This window comes from Leucopleurus acutus, assembly GCF_964270905.1.
Source record: "Leucopleurus acutus genome assembly, chromosome: 1".
NCBI classification, from domain to species: Eukaryota; Metazoa; Chordata; class Mammalia; order Artiodactyla; family Delphinidae; genus Leucopleurus; species Leucopleurus acutus.
The window spans coordinates 30,820,051-30,832,947 of record NC_139142.1 but is presented as its reverse complement, the minus strand read 5'-3'; the positions used below and the strand labels follow the sequence as shown (position 1 = coordinate 30,832,947).

The following is a 12,897-nucleotide window of genomic DNA, read 5'->3' as shown; positions in this document are numbered from 1 at the left end:
CACTGCATCACCAGGGAAGCCCAAAATTATGTATCTTATATTAAAGATTAATTGATTTAAATTGTGGTCTCCTTTCATCATCCAAATTTCATAAAAGTATTTGACCATTTGCATTACATTGTATGAATTATAAATTTTGATCTTTAAGAAACTTCTTTGCCTTGAGGGAAAATATTTTCATGGGTTTTGATGAGGTTCATAGAAAACTAATTTAATGTGAAACCTTTAAATTGGGCAGGAATAAGACGCTAAAAAAAGTTTCTTTCCTGTACATCTTATATATCCCTTTTATTCAATACATCTATTTCAGATAAGTTCATTATTATTTTTGCCCTATAATTTTATAACTCTCTAATTTTCCCTGGGAGGGAATTTTATGTTGTTTCAACTTGTTATTACATGATTTGCATTTCCTTTTTAAAACTTCTTTTGAAAGAAATAATTATATTAGCTAATATTATGAAGCTTTCTGTATTTGGTTTGTAGCACTATGAGAATAATTATGTGAGCTGACAGTCCACGATACTTCCTGTTAGTTTAATGCATCTCCCGTCATTGTAACCCTTGATACAAAAACTGCTTTAGTTAATACATATCTACTGTACTCTCTCACGTCCTTCCTTGTTATGCCACCCTGTACGGCCTTTACTTTTCATATAATGTCTTCATGGGTCTCTCTTCACTTTGTAGGAGATACAGACACCGCTAAGACTTCTGATGATATCAGTTTAAGTCTGGGCCAGAGCTCTAGTCTTTGTAAGGAAGGAAGTGAAGAACAGGGTAAGAACATTTTACTTCATGATGCCCTTATGTATTATGGTGACCAGGGTGAGTTTGTGGAATGTGCTGCTCATATTTTGGCAGAAGTTTATAATAACTTAATATGGTATTTTTTAGAAACATTAAAATAAAATGGTTTGCTAGCATAACAGTAACACAGTGTTATAAGTACTTACAGCTTTCTGGAATTCAGCTACACATGTTCTGCCAAGTAAACAGGGAAACTTTATGAGCATGTGCCCCAGAATGAATGTCAGATGGGAGATAAGAATCTGCTATTCCTTTAATTGGTCAGAGCATCTTGCTTAGCTTAGTGATAACCTAGTATGTAAAACTGTTCTCTTCCATTCAGTGTGACGTCTAAATGCCAACTACTGTATATGTTGCCCAACTGCAGAAATGACAATGTGTTTTCACGGAGAAATAACTTGCTGTTGGACTTACTGAGAAACTGTCTGCTTCCAGCTTGGTGCCTTCCTGTAGCAGATTTTTAATCTTTAATAGAAATTTTGGTTTTAAGTGATTTTTTTTTGCTCCTTATACAACTCCATTATAAATGAGTATTTTGGATTTTATAGAGTTCCTTTTTTTTTTTTTTTTTTTTTAAGAACTGCCACATTTTCAAGTTTGGTTTTTAATTTTCAGACATAAAAGGATGGCTATGTCATACCCATTTCAAGTGGAGATTATCCTAGGTTATATAATCAGTGAGCCAAAATTGGATTAGAAACCTGTCTCCCTGTTTCCAGCCTGTTGTTTTTATTAGCTTATGGGTGATGTTTGGTAGGCAGGCAAGGTGATAAATTTCCTGTACTGAATTATGAAACTTATTTCTGAAGTTACAAATAGATCGCTGAATTGTGACATTTTCCCATGAATTTAATGTTTTACCCAGGTTTAATTCTTGCAAGTATGTTTTGTTCCTGGTACTTAGCATTCTAGGTTTATCACTGTAGCTGCTTTTTTGGAATTACAGTACCTCGTCACTGTTTGCTTCTGTGGACCACCCCTCACAACCTACCCCTCTCCCCTTAAAAATACTTTTAAACATACTATATGGTATGGAAGCTATTTTCTTATAAAAAGGAAAGGCGAATTAATCTCTTTGAGAATTACAGTATTCCTTTCTATAATATGTAATCATTAGTGTCTCAGAAACTGGATAGTGATCTTAGAGGGGCTAATGCCACTACCATTACGGGTCATAGGTCTCTTTATTTTCCTCTGGAAAGTACCTTGTGCAAGTACGTTGGGAGTTATATTCCTATAAATCTACCCTGGCAGATACATATTGACATAGATAATGGTGCTTGACAGTAACTGAGTGCATACCGTTGCCCTGTGGGGGGTCAGCACACTTCCTCTGTAAAGCTTTGTTGGCCACGTGGTCTCTCCTGCAGCCACTCAGCTCTGCCATTGTAGAGTGAAAGAGGCCGTAAACAACGTATAAATGGGTGGGGATGTCTGTGTTACACTAAAACTTTACTTACAAACAGGCAGAGGGCCTCTTTGGCTCTACAGGCCTTAGTTTATCAAACCCTGGTTTAGGTCTTTTTCTAAGCACTTTATATGCATTCACTCAGTTAATCTTCACGACAAGCATTTGAAGTTAATACGGTTATTATTTTCACTTTACAGATGAGTGTATCATAGCTTAGAGCAAAGTTATAAGAAACTTGCCCAAAGTCACCCATCTGCAAAGTGGCAGTTCTGTAGTTCAAATCGAGTTCTAAATCCTAATTTTAATCACTATGCAATACTACTTTTACATAGTTTTATAACTTGCTTTCATCATGTAACATTTTCACACGTATTTCACATTTAACAATTATTATTGAGTACTCATATATGCCTGGTACCAGTCTAAGTCCTAGAAATAATGGGTGAACAGACAAAAATTTCTACCCTTATGGCTTCCCTACTACTAGTACGGAAACATACTATTATAAATCAAATATAGATGTAGTAATAGAGACAGAGGGGGCGTGCTGGGGGCCCTGGCCATCGTAAGTTTAAATAGAACGGTTGAGGGAAAACCTGGCTAAGCACAAAGACCTGAAGGAGGTGAAGGAGCGAGCAGTCGGGGTATTTGGGAGGAAGGCGGCCTCCGTGCAGAGGTAGCAGCACAGGCAAAAGTCCTAAAGCAGGAACATGCCTGTCAGGTTTGAGAAATAGTGGGGCTGGTACAGAGTAAGTGAGGCCAAATTACAGTCTTGTAAAAGCCATTTTAAAGATTTTGCTTTTAATCTCCAGTGAGATGATGAACTGCTATCTAGGGTTTTGAGCAGAGAAGTGTCATCATCTGTGTTACGTTTTAACAGTTGTTCCGGCTCCTGTGTTGAGAGTATATTAAAAGGGGCAAAGACTGTTGCAGGGAGCTCAGTTAGCAGATTATTGCAATAATCGGGGCACAGATCAGGGTAGTGAGAAGTGGTCTGACTGTGTGTGGCAGATGTTAATGAGAGATATGTGGATGGATTTGGAAATACCATGTGAGAGAAATAGCAGTCATAGATGACTCTAAGATTTGGGGGTTAAATAATGGGGAGGATGGAGTCTCCATTAACTGAAAGGGGGAAGACTGAGAAGGAGCAGATTTAGGAGTGGGGAGAGCATGGTGGAGGGCAAGAGAGGGAGTTCAGTTTGGGCATATCAGGTATGAGTTGCTGTTAGACTTCTAAGCAGCAGTAATTGGTAGATAATTAGATAGGTCTGGATTTCGGGTAAGAAATCTGGGTTGAGGTTTTAAATTTAGGAGTTTTCAGTGTATAAATATTAAAAATTCAGTTATGTCAAATGTGGGGTTGGGTCAACATGAAATTCATGAACTAACAGGGAAAGCCTCTACGGTTAGCTGGCCTGGAGTTGAGGCAGCCTGACTCCCTGAGCCAAATCCCTGTAGATCTTGGCTACGGTTAGGCACCACCTAGTGGCTGTCGTTCATTCTGGCTTAAATATCAGCGGGGGCTCTTCTGGCTCTCTGACTGGTTTGGATTTACAGGACAGCGACCTTTAGTTAGTTGTTAGTTAGCAGTTAGTTGACTAGTTGGCCCTCATTTTGTCAACATGATTCAGGATGATTGGGAGAAAACCGAGGTTGTGGGGATGTGTCCTCTACGTTTTCTAAGAAGGGGTTATCTACAGTTTCCCTCCCCAGCCTCACTCATGTCTTCCCTACCCAAGATCAGAACTCTAGTCCATCCCTGTATAGTACCGGGGCTGGGTAGAAGATGCAGGAACTAGTTACACGTATTTCTGAACTTCAGTTATTATGGGGCCAGAAAATTGGATGAGACCTACAAAAGAGAAAGTATAGATAGAAGAATGAAGAGTTCCAGCTGTTGAGCTCTAAGCCACTGCAGTCTAATAAATCCAGGAGACTGAATTGGAACAACTGGTGAGGTAGAGGTGTGTATCCCCACATTTCAAGGAGAGTACAGTGATCACCTTTGTCAAATGTTGCTGATAGGCCAAGTTATATGAGACTGAGACTTGACCATTGGACTGAGCGTAGAGGTTGTTGGTGACCTTGATAAGCTTCTTAATGGGGTGGGACTAGAATACTTGGCAGAGGAGGTGAATTGAAAACAGTGAATATAGACTACTTTTTGGTGAATTTTTGTAAAGGAGATCAGAGGTAGAAGGTGATAGCTTGCAGGGGAAGTGAGGACAAAGGAGGAGATTTGGAATTTCTAAGAATGTAAGAGAAATAACGGCTTGTTTTTTATAATTGATGGGGATGATCTAGAAGAGAGGAGGAAGATAATGATTTTTGTTTATAAAAGTAGTATGTTCTAGAAAATACAGTTAAGTATGAGGAAGAAGATAATTTACACTTCTGCCATCGAGATAACTGTTGTTAATATTTTTTCGTGTCACTTTTTTCCTTATTTTTTATTGTGATATAGTTTACATACCATAAAATTCACCCTGCTAAGTATACAATTCAGTGGTTTTTAGTATATTCACATATTTGGGTACCCATGACCACTATCCAACTCCAGAACATTTGCATCACACCCAAAAGAAACCCATAACCATTATACTCCCCATTTCCTCCTTCAGCCAGCCCCTGGCAACCACTAATCTACTTTCTGCTGCTATGCATTTGCCTATTTTGGACATTTCATGTAAATGGAATTTTGTAATATGCGGCTTTTTGTGTCTGGCTTCTTTCACTTTGCATGCTATAGCACGTGTCAGGACTTTATTCCTTTTTATGGCTAAATATGGTATATTACTTTTAACATTCCTACAAACATACGTACATATACCCTTAGTATTCTCTTTAACTCTTACAGACTGGAGTCATATTTTTTATATAGTGCCATCTTTTTCACTCTGAGTATTTTCTCATATTACATAATCTTTGAAAACATTTGTAGTGCCTGCATGGTGTTATTACTAGACAATGTAATTTATTCAACCTCATAGGATTATTGGACATTTTTATAGGTCTGTGTTTTAAGGAGTTTCATAACAACCTGAGATGAACCACCTTTTTCTAAAACCTTATTCACATATATGATTTTTATCCTTTAGTAAAAATTTCTAGAAATAGTTAGTGATCAAAGGGTAAGTATATTTTTGAAGGCTTTTGGCAACGTCGCTAAATTGCTTTGCAGAAGGTTGGTTGCGCTAGTTTGCACCACCATGAGCAGTATGTGAGATGCTTTTCTTATCCTGAACACTACTGGTAGCTGTCACTGGAAAAAAGTTTAATTAGATGAAAAATAGTATCTCTCTGGGTTGATTTGAGGCTGTCTTTGACGGTATTGCTACCAGTAAGAGAAATGTCTAAGAAGACATGTTTACTTGGAAGTTTCCTAAAACCACCTGAAGTTCTTCCTGACAAAGTCAAACTTATTATGGTATATTTATTTAGCAACACTGAAAAGAACACATGTATTAAAGCAAGTTTGGCTGCATCTTTTAAAATGAAAAATTTAAATTTCTGCTTTATTAATGTCTTGGAAAGGAGTTGGTTTTGATCATTAGTATTTTTTAAAAAGTCTTTTGTTGTATTTTAGAATTAGTGATTTTCAACTACTTACTCAGTTAAGTTTTTGTTTTATGAAATTCATATCCTTGAAATGTGACTATTACACCATCCCATAATTGCTTATTAGGGATATAGAGAGTTTTTAGAAATAACATAAATTAATACTACAGAAAAGTAAATACGGTACTAATTTTTAAATTTGGGTTTTTAGAGAATATAAGAACCCAAGTACAGTGGCACAGTTTTGGACAAATGAAAAGAACATTGGTTTCACTTATCTTGAAGACTTTAAAACATAAGATAAAACCTAATATGTCATTTATAAATCACAATTTATATGGTACATTCTAGAGGGTACCTCTAAGTTTTTAATTACTTAGATCTAATCTACATTTAGATTTTTTAAAGTACATAAGTATTTCTAGTAGTTCATTTTTATTTTGTATTAGTCTTAAGGGAAAATGTATGCTTTTATTATTTAAGGTAACTCTACTGGGAAGAGTCTAACTTATTATAGAATCCGTTATTGTATTTTTCCTATCTAGTTATGATAAATAAGACAATAATATTTCATTTTATTGAGCTAACAGGAGATTCAACCATCCTTATCTGTCAAAAGGTATATAGAAAATCAGCTATTGTACACTTCGGTTGTCAAGCTATATTTCAAGATAAATTACTGTGTAGGTAGGTGGGTAGATGGGTTTATTTATATTTATATCTATATTTATATATATAGTATATATGATAACTCAAGTCACTAATCACTGCCCTAAATGGAGAACTGAAGGAATAGTCTTACAGATATAGGAGGGGATATGTATTTTTTTCATGAAGCATTTTGTAATTGTTGCATCCGTGGTGAAAGATAAAATGTAGTATTTTGCCCTGTAATTACTGTTTTAATTTTTTTCAACCCCTGTGAACAGTAACATATCTTATATCATTATATCATATCTTGTCTGTGCATTGGTCAGCCTCTTGATTTTTTTGTTTGTTTCTGATTACTCTAGGTTTTTGTGGATTTGTAAAGCAATTATATTAGTTTTTTTTAAAGATTTTTAATTTTGCAAGGCAAAATAATGATAGCTACCATACATTGTGCTAAGCAACGTTATGTTATTAACTCAATATTAAGTTATTCCATGGTACTGAGATTGATATCACATTTTACAGATGAGGAAACAGAGGCTTAGAAAGGTAACCCAAGGTTACCTAGTTAGTAAGTTAGGGACAGAACTCGCACAGAAATCCAGGTTCATTTTAAGTATAATCCTTCGTTGCTTCTTATTTTATTGTTAATAATCTATAGAACTTTTTCTGAAGCCAGTTGAAGAGTTGGAAATTGAGTTCATTCCGTTAGTAGAATGCTTTCTTTGTACCGCAGTGAAATAAAACCAGCCCTTTGGAATAACTGGTCAACTGTTATTCAGTAAGCTACTTGAGAAATTGTTTATACTTTTATGGTACACTGTGAATTCTTTCCATTGTTAAAGAGTAGAAAAACAGATTGTAGATTTGTGTTAACATTTCCAAATATATGTTTGAAACAGATTTGGCAACTGATCGGAAGCTCTTCCGTTTGGTCTCCAATGATTCCTTCATCTCCATTCAGCCGTCCTTATCCTCATGTGGACAGGACTTACCAAGAGACTTCAGTGACAAAGTGAGCCTGCCAAGTCACAGCCACCACCACCACATCGAGCAGTCTCTATCCAGTGCCTGTGACACAGAAGTAGCATCTCTTGTCCCTTTACATTCACACTCTTACAGGAAAGATCACCGGCCGCGAGGTGTACCACGGACTTCTAGCTCTGCTGTGGCTTTTCCAGACACTTCACTGAATGACTTCCCTCTGTATCAGCAAAGACGTGGGTTAGATCCTGTGAGTGAGTTAGAATCTTCCAAGCCTCATTCTGGATCCAAAGAATCCTTGGTGGAAAATTCTTGTTTATCTGGGGAATTTCAGCTTGTTGGTGAGCTGAAAAACAGTAATTCTCAGCCACCTACCAAAAGTGGGAAGAGCAAACCCTTGAAAGCAGACAAAAGCATGGACAGCTTGCGGAGTCTGAGCACGCGCAGTAGTGGCTCAACAGAGAGCTACTGCAGTGGTACGGACCGGGACACTCACAGCACCGTCAGCAGCTACAAAAGCGAGCAGACCAGCTCCACTCACATAGAGAGCATCTTGTCAGAGCACGAGGAGTCTCCCCAAGTGGGAAAGAACACTGGTCAGAAGAAAGAGTGCTGCGCTGAGCCAGAGGGCAAGAGTAGCTGTGCGAGTGACAAAAGGACTAGCAGTGAAAAAACTGCCTTGGAAGTGAGTACGAATAGTGGGGTTCAAGAAGCCAAGCATTCTAATAGCTCTGATGATATGCACAATCAGAAAGGTCTCAGCACCTCTGCATCTGAAGAAGCCAATAAAAACCCCCATGCAAATGAATTCACTTCACAGGGGGACGCACCACTTGGGAAAACTGCTGAAAACAAAGAGGAGGAGAGTGAGAAGCCAGCTGTTTCAGTGGATTCAAAAGTTGGTAAAGATGTTGGTGGAAAGCAAAAGGAAGGGGATGTACGACCTAAATCCTCTAGCTTAATCCACCGGACAGCCTCTGGCCATAAGTCAGGCAGGAGACGGACAGGAAAAAAACGGGCTAGCAGTTTTGATTCAAGTCGGCATAGGGACTATGTGTCCTTTCGAGGTATTTCCGCTACCAAGCCACATAGTGCTATATTCTGTCACGATGAGGACTCCAGTGACCAAAGTGACTTGAGCCGAGCGTCAAGCGTTCAGTCTGCTCACCAGTTCGGCAGTGACAGCTCTTCTAGCACCACTTCTCATTCATGTCAGTCTCCCGAGGGCAGATACAGCGCCCTAAAGACCAAACACCCTAAGGAGAGGGGCACCGACCCTGAGCACGCACACAAAGCCCATCTGGGCCCTGAAGGAACTGGCAAAAAGCGGACAGCGCGGCGGACTTCCAGCACAAACAGTGCCAAGACTCGGGCCCGAGTGTTGAGCCTGGACAGCGGCACAGTAGCGTGTTTGAATGACTCCAGTAGGCTCATGGCACCCGAAAGCATAGAACCCTTAACCACTTCAAAATCAGATCTCGAGGCCAAAGAGGGAGAGGTGCTAGATGAGCTGTCTTTATTGGGACGGGCTTCCCAGTTAGAGACAGTCACTCGATCTAGGAACAGCTTGCCAAGCCAGGTTGCGTTTCCCGAAGGCGAAGAGCAAGACGCGGTCAGTGGAGGTAAGTAAATTGCAGGAAGAGATTTACCCAGGAGTCACTGTCATTTTTGGTGCTGTTGATTGGAGTACCAGTTTAGAGTGTATTTTGTGTTAATAGCCCCTCTTCCACTATGTTGTTAAAATAAACTTTCTTTCCATGAAGAAGGAGATGGTTATCTTAGAAAAGGTTTTGGTGTGAACACCAAGAAAATGCTTTTTCGTTGTATTATTTGAGTGTGTCAGTTTGTTCTTGAGGGATTCACCTTTTCTAAGCCATTTGCCACCTGTTAATGGTTTACCAGGAGTAACAAAGAATTGGTCCCCTTCCTCCTTTGTACAGCCATAGCAACAACAAAATGTAGAATTTTATTAGGGCGCCAAACCATTTTTAGTTCTCTCTTATACATTGTGTGCTACTGAACTTTCAGAATCAGGTCGCTCAACCTGTTATATAAGATTTGTCCAAATTTTACTTTAGCTCTGACTGTGTACTTTGAAAACTTGTGGCTCTTTTTTTGTCTGTCTCTTTGGTTTTATTTCTTGCTTACTCAAGTTTTAGGCATTAAAAACATTTTATTTTTTTCTGTAACTTCACATCAAATTTATTAATCAGCGTTTATAGTTTATATTGACATTTATTGTCCATTAGTGGATATATGGTGCTCCCTATGATAACAGTGATGCTGTTTTGATTAAAGTAATAGCCTATTTGTTTCAGGTTTATGAGGAATTGTGCAAAATTTGATAGGTGATTTTGTATTGTCAGTGTGTATCGGCCATTTTGTTTGTTTCAGAGTTGTTTCTTGGTATTTCCTTCTGCCCGGAATAGTTTGCTTACTGTTTGGTTATTATGGAGTCTCATTCTTCACTAGAATCAGAAGAGTGAAGTCCTGTGTTGCTAGCTAGCACGTGGCTTTTTTATCCTCCACCTCATATCCTTTAATAAAGCTTATATCTTTAGTTTTAAAGTTTATAGTCTGTTGGTGTAGTAATGTTCAGTCTTTTATGAAAAGGTAAGCTGAGTTTTTTGTTTGCACAAACATTCTGAAACAAGGAACAAGCTTTTTCTCTCCAAGAATTCTAATTTCACCCACAGTGTTTTAAAAGTCCATAATGTGGTAAACATTCTCTTCTTTTGGTATAGTTTCTAACAAAGATTAATTTCTAATGGGAATGTAAAAAAATGATCTTTAGTACCTAAGGAAGACACTAGTCTGTCAGACCTAAATATTGAGAACTAATTATATCTGAAGTTATAATCATTTGGTGACAATATAGTAATTAAATTCCCTCAAGTCTTTGATGTGTTTTTTATAAAACTGTTTTTTATAAAAGGTCTGAAATGCTTTTAGTGATTTCTCACACAAATCATATCAGATATGTTCACAATATGCAAGAAACCATTGGGTTTTAAATTATAGCTTAATTTTTATTAAAGTCATTAAAATAAATTTTAACAGTGAATATGCAGTGATAGAAAAATATTGCTGTTCTAAATATTGTTGAAATGTAAATACTAAAATATATGTAAGAACTATAGTAAATCTTATGTCTTTGTCTTTAAAATGCCATTGCCTTTTCACAGGGACGTGGGGCGTTCTGTTTTTTAGGAAAAGTTATATGAAGGTCTTATTTGCTTCTCAGTGCTGATCTTTGACTAAGATGAGCCCTCATTTTTCGAGATTCCAGCTTTTGTTTGTGTTCTTATTTTTTTTTAATAAAACAAATCATCGACTGTTAATAAGAAACAAATAATGAACTAAAAATTTCCAGGCACTTGAGTGGAATAAATGTAATCATCTATGGGCTGTTAAAAAACATTTTTTGCCAAAGGAAGGCATTGTCGGGGCTATTTTTCTTTGAGCGTCAGTGTGTTTAGAATAAAAATAAGATCAAAACTAAACTGCTTAAACGTATTGGATTTATATTTGGTTGGTTTTCATGACATTTTGTTAGGGTCTTGTTTGGGCTTTTTGGATGATTGGTGGTAGTGGGAGGGGATATATTTTGGTTTTCATTATTTAAAAATTATATAGACTCCCAAGTACTTTGTAAAATTTATTAGATTGTTACTTCTTTTTGATAATTAGGAGAAATTTTTCTTGGCTATCTATTCTGCTTTACATACTCTGCTCCTGAAATGTGTCAGCACAACAGAGGATACTGCTTGACCATTCACATGGCTATACATAAACCATAAGTAGGTTTTATCCTAATGAATTTGGACGTGTTAATGAGCTCTCTGATGATTTCTTTTTGTCTTATCTTTAAGCTGAATGGGTGTTGGTCCTGTGGAAGGATGGAACTAAGGAAGTGTACTTTAAAGTAGTAAAATAAAATATTCTAAAATAGCAGGTGCCTAATACAGTGACATGGAGCCATACATCCTTGTTAGCATATGGGCTCATTGTAGTTGTGGCTCTGGGAGAGCTGCTTACCTTCTTAAGCCTTGGCTTCCTCATCTTAAAATGGAGATGATAGTAGTTTCTATCCCATAGGGGTTTGTTTTTTGTTTTTAATAGATCTTTATTGGAGTATAATTGCTTCACGATACCGTGTTACTTTCTGTTGCACAACAAAGCGAATCAGCCACATGCATACACATGTCCCCATGTCCCCTCCCTCTTGGGCCTCCCTCCCACCCTCCCTAATCCCACCCATCTAGGTGGTCGCAAAGCACCGAGCCAATCTCCCTGTGCTATGCTGCTGCTTCCCACTAGCTATCTGTTTTACATTAGGTAGTGTATGTGTGTCGATGCTACTCTCACTTCGCCCCAGCTTCGCCCATCCTATAGGGTTTTTATGAGGACTAAAGGAGGTAATAGATGTAAAATGCTTACAACAGTGCCTGGCACGTAGTAACAGCTTAATAGTGCTGATGTTTCTATTTCACAGGCCAGTCTGTTACACTACTCATATGTATCCTGTCCTTAAAGTTGAAGAAAATGATTAGATATAGAAAAACATTAAAGATACTCTCATTGTGCCATTGTGAAACTCAATAATAGTAAAAATAAATAATCTGAATTCCTAATTTCTTACATAATACCAAAAAGAAAAATATTTTTATTAACATCTAATCTAGTAATATGGATTTTAATCTTACCTTGGCAGCAATAGGTCATATAACTTTTCTTTTGATACTGAGTCACATAGCAAATGATTGTTTTCACAGGACGTCTCGCCATTGATCTAGTACTTTGGTTAAAACTGGATTTCATCAATAATGTTCTGTGATTGCTTAGGCAGGAAAATTTTATATTCAGGCTAAGACATTTTCTATTGATGATCTCTTGTTTTTGCATTTAATTTTTCTTTTATAATTATAAAGCATATCTTTAATAACTTATGACTAGTATTTTAGGAATAAAAAGTACAGACAAGTTATATACGATAGAAAATTATCCTGTTTTCTTTTGGGTAACTTAAACTTATATATTGCCTGATTCAACAGACTGTAAAGAGCAACCAGAATAGGAAGGTTTATATTCATTCTGTTATTCTTTGTATTTTTTTTCTGAATTTCTCAACCTCTGTTTTTCTGTTTGAGAAAATTGTTTTAAATGTAATACTTGGGTCACTATTTTATAAGCATGAAATAGGATCCTATTATAATATTTTTGTGTTAGGAACCAAAGATAGTCTTTTTTTAAGGGAATATCACTTTATTTAAAGAAAAACCAAATCTTCTTGATAAACAGTTTATGAGGGTTTGTACCATGCATGTAAATTTGATCCCAAATATCATTGAAAAAAAAAGACAAAGACCACTGAACAGACAAGAATATGTGGATTAAAGCTGTTTTATTTTACTGAATAGAGGGGCTCTAAATTCTAAGAAACTTAATTTTCTGATTTCCCAGTCAACATAGTAAGTGAG

General features: G+C 37.0%; 1 protein-coding gene across 6 annotated transcripts in view; it reads left to right on the top strand.

Moving 5' to 3' along the window:
• Positions 1-12,897, top strand: part of PCNX1 (pecanex 1) — a 168,762-nt gene that overhangs the window by 50,243 nt on the left and 105,622 nt on the right. For all 6 annotated transcript variants that reach the window (XM_082844795.1, XM_082844794.1, XM_082844796.1 and 3 more), the window contains exons 5-6: positions 691-780; positions 7,336-9,039. In XM_082844795.1, coding sequence (XP_082700921.1) covers positions 691-780; positions 7,336-9,039 — 1,794 coding nt within the window. The remainder of the gene's footprint in view (positions 1-690; positions 781-7,335; positions 9,040-12,897) is intronic.